General features: G+C 38.9%; 1 protein-coding gene across 1 annotated transcript; it reads left to right on the top strand.

Annotated features, from left to right (window-relative positions):
- Positions 1-3,270: 3,270 nt before the first annotated feature.
- LOC115781930 (leucine-rich repeat-containing protein 4C-like) lies at positions 3,271-6,917 on the top strand. Its single transcript, XM_030731873.1, has one exon. The coding sequence runs from the start codon at positions 3,271-3,273 to the stop codon at positions 5,215-5,217; it is 1,947 nt and encodes a 648-aa protein (XP_030587733.1). The 3' UTR covers positions 5,218-6,917.
- Positions 6,918-7,528: the final 611 nt, after the last annotated feature.

Below are 7,528 nucleotides of genomic sequence, written 5' to 3'. Positions count from 1 at the left end.
GCTGTAGAATGAGTGCCAGTCTGGGGTGGACAGCAGCAAAGCAAGCCTCAGATTGGGGATGAAAGATGATGACCCAATAATTTGGGGTATATACTGCAGAGGCATGCCTAAAGAGAGCCTGTGTGGAGCACAAGGGCACAAACAATATTCACAACTATATCCACAAGCATAAAAGCAAGAAGTGAATTCACAAATATTGAAGATCTCACTTTTTAATAGTCTGCAGTCCTGTTAATCAGGGGCATGCGTTAGTATGTATATCAGATGAAGAGACAGCTGGCTGTTCATAATCTGTTAGGACAAAAGTTGAAAAATGCGTTCTTTTCTTAATCCTATTTTCCTTATCGGTTTTCATCTAATTCCATCACTGCACTATATAAATCCAGTTTTGCTGTTTTCATTGTCAGTGTTCAGATATATTGTTTAGCTTTGTAAATCAACTTCATTTTCCACTGCCACAGTTTGGATTCTGTTATGCTGATTCATTGTTTATCTGTTATCAAGGTTTGATATGTTGAAAGGAGGATGAGTAAATAATGGAATGAGATTCAGGGAGTGAGGAAGAGTTATTCACAAATCTTATCTGAAGCATGTTTTTAGTAGGCTATATTATTCATGCATGGTGTTGAAAAGGGATAGTTTTCATCCAAAAACGTGTACAATAAAAAAAAAAAAAAAATCAGCTTCAATAGTAAAACTTTCTTCTGACAATGCCAATAGAACATGCAAGCGGGCGTCTCATGCTAAACCATGTGCTGCACCATGCTCGGTTGTTTTGTGTTAGGTTTTGATTCCGAAGAAATTAAAGCTACAACAGTGGAATGTGATTTCCACCCTGGTGTGTGATCTCTGTCACATTTGCCCAGTCCCCTGTATGAAAACAAATTCTTTTTGCACCCCCAGGCTTTGGCTGTTTGGAATTTGAGTTTTGTAATTGAAGAATTAATGGAGTCAGTAATCAAGCAATTAATCAGTAGTTACAGTAATAGCCTCCTCGTTCTTAAGTGAAGAGCTTTATGTTGCAGATTAGGCTGTGTGTTGAACACACTGTAGGCCTACAGAAACTAAAAATGCTGCACTCCAACAAGACTGTTTATTTCTTATTAGCTGTCAAAATTTCAAAATGATGGGCAATATGTTTCATGTACGTGCGCCTGTGTCAGCAAGACTTAACATATCATTTGTCAAGTGTTTCTACTATACATTTCAGCTGTCTAATGCTCCTGTATACCTTCATTCACAGCGCTTTTCCAGTTAACATGAAAAGACAAAATATCCTGGTCTATTTTACAAAAAAGCCACATTTGTGTTAAATATCATACATTTTTGAATGTTAGATTTTTTTGACAGTGACAATTAATATGCAATTTGTGATTGCTGTCTTTAAATATGAAATATATTTTATTTAATTAATAAAACATGTCAAGATAACTCTTGTCTCAGAAAGCTTGTGGTATTGCTACTGAGAGATTAAACCTTGTTTGTGTGAAAGACATAGTGCTCCGTTATGAAATTTTTTCAGATTTACTGAGCTATTCATAGCTCACATATTCCTCAGTGGATCAGTATTTATCGCTGACATTTCACTGGAGGTTCAAAATCTAGCAGTATAGTTTACATCTTTTTCTTCATGTTCACATTGATTTTCTGAACATGCTCCAGTTTCCTCCCACATTCAAAAACATTCAGGTCAGGTAGATTAGAGGCTCTATAAATGTTTCCCTTTATCTGTGCTAGCTCTGTGACTCACTTCCGACCTGCCCAGAGTGGTTCCCTGCTTTTCACTTAGATAGTTGCGAGGAAAAAATGACAATAAAAAACATATACTACTGAATTCTGAGAACTGTATAATAAGCAAAAATTTTGAGAAAGTTGCATGACTTTACATAGTGAGGATGTTTGAATTACTGTATTTGAATTAGTTCTTGAATACTGCTGCTGCAATTTAGTCATTAATGATAAACTGGTAAAGTCTCCCAGAGTCATACTAGACACGAATTTAATCAACATGTCAGCAGTGTAACAAGCTGCCTCTCGGCGGTTTTATTATTCCACAAGATGGCTGTTTTTTGATATTTAATAGTGAAATGCATCCGCACACTTATTTTAGAAAACTATCTTTGCTAACTGTGCGTGACAGATGAAATTGGCTGAGATATTAATTGACAATAAAGAGTTGGATCAGTGTTATGGTGTTTAACAGCACTGACTTATAACTTATCAAGTAACTGAAGATGCAGAGTGTGTAAGACTTCTCAAACAAATATTATAAAGTGCTTAAAGAAAGATAAATGTTAAAAAGTAGATGATCTAATTGTTAAAGTTTAGAGGGCATCTTGTTCACTGAGATTATCAAAAAAAGTGCTGGTTAGTCAACCTAACAGACTGCAACTTCATTGGGTATAAAAAAAAAAAAAAATGCAAATTCAACAGAAAGCAATGTTATTGTATTGATCTTTCTCCACTTTCTCTAACAGGCTGTGGTATTTTAAACCACCATTGTGATTATCAGCAATTAATTGTAATTATCACTTTTTTCAGCACATTTAGAAAACCGAAAATGCCTTATTTAAAGATATTTCTTAGTTGTAAAAGGCAGAATTGTTCTTAACGTGCACTGGAAATTTTAGCCTGAAATTAAAAACTTTAATTAGAATTTACGCAGTAAATTATTTACTGTCTTCTTCTTATGTATGTGATATCTATCTATCTATCTATCTATCTATCTATCTAAACTTTGCAGTTGCACTTGCATTCATGCCTTTGAAGAACTGTGAGTTGTAATCAGACGTTTCTAGATATCTCGACTCGATTGAAGGACCAGTGGGTGTTGAGCTTTCTTATTATTTATGCTCCCCCACACTGAAATATAAATCACAACACAGCAGTCATAGCTACTTTTTTTTCCCCCTCCTTTCCTCCTCTTGCAAACAGACAGCACAAAAATCAGCTGTTTTATCGTGATTTTTGATCATATGACTGTGATGCAAGGACATTACGCCAGAAACACATACGTATACGTATTTACTGCATCATGGTTGGCAGTTTGTGTGGATACGTGTGTGCGATCTGTGATTGCTACAAGACAAGCTCTTTTTTTAAGATTGTCCTTGTGGTAATAATTAGGAACGGCATGGTATAAACTTTAACATGCATTAGACTTGTCCACTCAATTATCTAATGGGTGTCTTCTCTTTTCTGTTTCTCCTTTCATTCCAGTGAGCCAAAATCCTCTTTTAAGAGAGTGAAAGACCAGTCAATGAATTATGAATGTTAAACAAGATGACCTCCTATCAGCAGCAGCAGATGATGCGAGGTCCTAGGTGGAACCGGGCCTTGTCCGACCCTTTGTTTGTTCTGCTCCTGGCCCTCCAGCTGCTGGTGGTGGCAGGACTGGTTCGTGCTCAGACGTGCCCCTCTGTCTGTTCGTGTAGTAACCAGTTCAGCAAAGTCATCTGCACCCGCAGAGGCCTGCGGGAGGTTCCTGATGGCATCTCTACCAACACACGCTACCTGAATCTGCAAGAAAATCTCATTCAGGTCATAAAGGTGGACAGCTTCAAACACCTAAGACATCTCGAGATTCTACAGCTGAGCAAAAACCACATACGCAAAATTGAGCTTGGGGCCTTCAATGGACTGGCCAGCCTAAATACGTTGGAGTTGTTTGATAACCGCCTCACCACCATCCCAAACGGGGCATTTGAGTACTTGTCCAAACTAAAGGAGCTTTGGCTAAGGAATAATCCCATAGAGAGCATTCCCTCCTATGCTTTCAACAGAGTGCCCTCACTGCGGAGGCTGGACCTTGGAGAGCTCAAACGGCTCTCCTATATATCTGAGGGAGCCTTTGAAGGGCTAAGCAATCTACGCTACTTAAATCTGGGAATGTGCAATCTGAAGGAAATTCCCAATCTTATTCCCCTGGTGAAGTTGGATGAACTCGAAATGTCAGGAAACCAGCTATCTATCATCCGGCCTGGTTCATTTAAAGGGCTCATACACTTACAAAAGCTGTGGATGATGCATGCCCAGATCCAGACCATAGAAAGGAATGCTTTTGATGACCTGCAGTCACTTGTGGAACTCAATCTGGCCCACAATAACCTTACCCTCTTGCCCCATGATCTCTTCACTCCTCTACATCACCTGGAGAGGGTGCACTTGCACCACAACCCATGGAATTGTAACTGTGACATCCTCTGGCTAAGCTGGTGGCTTAAAGAGATGGTACCAGCAAACACCAGCTGCTGTGCCCGCTGCAGCTCACCTCCTCATCATAAGGGACGATACATTGGTGAGCTGGACCAGAATTACTTTCACTGTTATGCTCCTGTTATTGTGGAGCCTCCCACAGACCTAAATGTGACAGAGGGAAGTGCTGCAGAGTTGAAATGCAGAGCCAGCTCTTTGACATCAGTGAGCTGGATTACACCCAATGGTTCCATCATGACACACGGTGCATACAAGGTCAGAATCTCTGTGCTGAATGATGGCACACTGAACTTTACCAATGTTACCATGCAGGATACAGGCACATATACATGTATGGTCAGTAATTCTGCAGGTAATACAACAGCATCTGCCACACTCAATGTTTCCTCGACAGAGAACAGCAGTTTCAGCTACTTTACCACAGTGACCGTGGAGACAATAGAAACCCCACATAATGAAGGCTTCACCACCACAGTGCAACAGAAGGTCGGCCCCACACCATCTGCTGGTACATGGGAGTCTATCTCACCAACCTCTACAACAACCACTACCGTCCGAACCGCACTCTCCACCCGTGCTACAGAGAAGACTTATACAATCCCCGTCACAGAGCTGGGTGGTGAGGGACCACTGAATGGCTTGGATGAGGTAATGAAGACAACCAAGATCATCATTGGCTGCTTTGTTGCAATCACACTCATGGCAGCTGTCATGCTTATTATCTTCTATAAGATGCGCAAACAACACCACCAGCAGAATCACCATGCACCCACACGCACTATTGAGATCATCAATGTGGATGAGGACTGTGTAACAGGAGGCCCAGGCATGGAGGGCCACCTTACCCTGCCTCCTCTTGAGCACGAGCACCTCAACCACTATAACACCTATAAGACTGCATACAACCATGCCTCCACTATCAATTCTATACACAGCTCAGCGCACGAACCTTTGTTAATCCGGGCCAGCTCAAAAGACAATGTACAAGAGACCCAAATCTAATACTTTTGTGAGACATTTTAAAACTGATGAAATTACTTACAGGCATTATTGACAGAACATTACTGATCTTTGGTTGTGAGGACTGCGGCTGACTCTTGGAGTAACAGACTTGTGTTTGGCAAATCAGCGACTAGCAATGTTAATTCAGTGACTTTGGGAATTAGAGTATGTCTACTGTTTCAAAAGTGTCTTTACAAAGCAGAAGTTATTTATTTAAGAAAAAAATATTGTGGTTAAATCAAGAAAAACTGTATTCTGCTATTATTTTTTCAACACCTAATTCATGTTTTTTTTCCTCTCATGTCACAAAATTGGTTTACTAATATACTTTCAAACTCTTTCAAAGACGTGTCAAGAAAAAAAAAAACATGAAACAAATCATTGTTCCTTTATTATTCTTTTTTTTTGAATAGCTGCCGATTTTGGATCAGATGACATGGTAACCTCATTTTCCCCATGTATCAAAGAATCCTAGAGCACATTAGTGATTTTCTCCAGCTGTGGATTAATTGATGGAATCTTTTGTGACCATCTCTAACTGAGATTAATTAAATACTTGTTCATCATTTTAGAGTGAGTGACAGAACTGTAAGTGATGGAATCTGATCATTATTCATTGTTTAATTATCTATCACGTACATTAGGCACTCTCTGCACTGTCATCAATAGACTGAGGACCTGAAATGATGGAAATACATTCTTTTCTGCTACTGTTAAAGTTGAAGCTCACAACTAGAAGTACAATTTTGTTAAATTAAATACTGTTCATCTATGTCTTTGTGTTTCTAATGTATATGTAAAATTTAAAATGATCCCTGATCTCAAATTTGTCTTGACAAATCTTTTCATTATTATAGAAAGCATATAATAAATTGCATTAAGAACCATTGAGATTCTGAAGGTCATGCTACAAAAGCAACATTAATAAGTACTTTAGAAAGAACATAATCATGACTGGATTATGAAAATAATGTCTGTGCAGATGTACATGACTTAAATTCTGGCAAAAGTCCACTGCCTCAAAATGTTTCCAATGTATCATGGCTTCACCTTTACCTTGCAGTGCTGTGTAATGTTGCATATGAAGATGATTGCTTTGAAGCCCCCTTTTTCATGCTGGGACCCCTTACCTCATCTGCAGTACTGCAGGAGTGCTGTCAGAAGCAGACTGATGAGCTGAAGAAAGAGCTTAAACCCTTTATACAGCTGTCTGAGCACATTGCCTGTCATCTTCGTGCCATATTTCCACATGGGCAGTGCCTGGCAGTCCCAGATTCACACCCTGCTCCTGCCAACCACAGAACTTGTCCCTGAGTGGCAAGGCTTAGCTGCAAGAGGCTTATGGGGTGAATGTGTGGGATCGGGCATCAACCAGATGTTTGGGTTGCACCTGACTCTCTCCCACTCTGTTAGTGACAACACAATTTACATTTTAATTGATATGCCCATGGGCTTTGGATAGGCACAGCTCTGCTGCCACCCATACCCTGGAAAGCATTTCAAAGTCCCAAATGTAATGAATGGTGCCAAGCACCGTAAATGCAGTGGTTAGGCAGACATTTCACAGATGGCGCTAGTTTATTTTTAGCAAGTTGACTGTGTTTTTAACTCAACAGAAAGATATGCAAAAAGGTTAGGCCACTTAATTATTTTTGTTTTGTGTGTTTATTATTTATTTTTATTGCACTTGCAGTAATGCAACCTAGGAGAGAATGCCTCTATTACACATGATCTTATGTGCTTTCTGTGGATTCTTTATATATATATATATATCACTTAAGTGAAAGCTGGTAGTCCACCCAAAATTCAGATGATGTCTTCTATTGGCCTGAAAGACATCTGGAAAAAATATAAGACAATCCAATGCTGTCATCACTTTCAGATTATTATTGTTTAGATGAGATTTAAATGGTGTTAACACTCGTTTCCATGGCAGAAATGCCAGTGTAAGTTCTGAAACTACTCAGAATAGTGATTCAAAAACTGGAAGAGTGGGCTTTTCTTCTAAATAATTTACATATTTTATAGAAAATATAACAAAAAAAACCCCACAATCCTTGTGTGCAACACTGTCAAGCTTACAAGCAGCAGTGTTCATAAGTCTGTATATGTTACATGATTTGTTTCATGGGCTACCATTAGTGAAAAAAAACCAAAAAAAAGAAAACACTGTATACTATACAAGCCTTATTCAAAAATTCCAGAAACCAAACCACAATGCAGCAGGACATAAGTTTGAAAGGAGTTCACCATCATTCAAAAAGCACTCATTTGTTTTTACTACGAATAAATAATAAAGACAAATTAACAA

The sequence above is a fragment of the Archocentrus centrarchus genome, chromosome 6 (assembly GCF_007364275.1).
Source record: "Archocentrus centrarchus isolate MPI-CPG fArcCen1 chromosome 6, fArcCen1, whole genome shotgun sequence".
In the NCBI taxonomy this organism is placed as follows: domain Eukaryota; kingdom Metazoa; phylum Chordata; class Actinopteri; order Cichliformes; family Cichlidae; genus Archocentrus; species Archocentrus centrarchus.
The sequence above is the reverse complement of the archived record's forward strand: the minus strand, read 5'-3'. Positions and strand labels throughout refer to the sequence as shown.

What these genes read in the sequence shown, in the direction of transcription:
- LOC115781930 (XM_030731873.1), top strand. Translation starts at nt 3,271, where the DNA reads ATGTTAAACAAGATGACCTCCTATCAGCAGCAGCAGATGATGCGAGGT.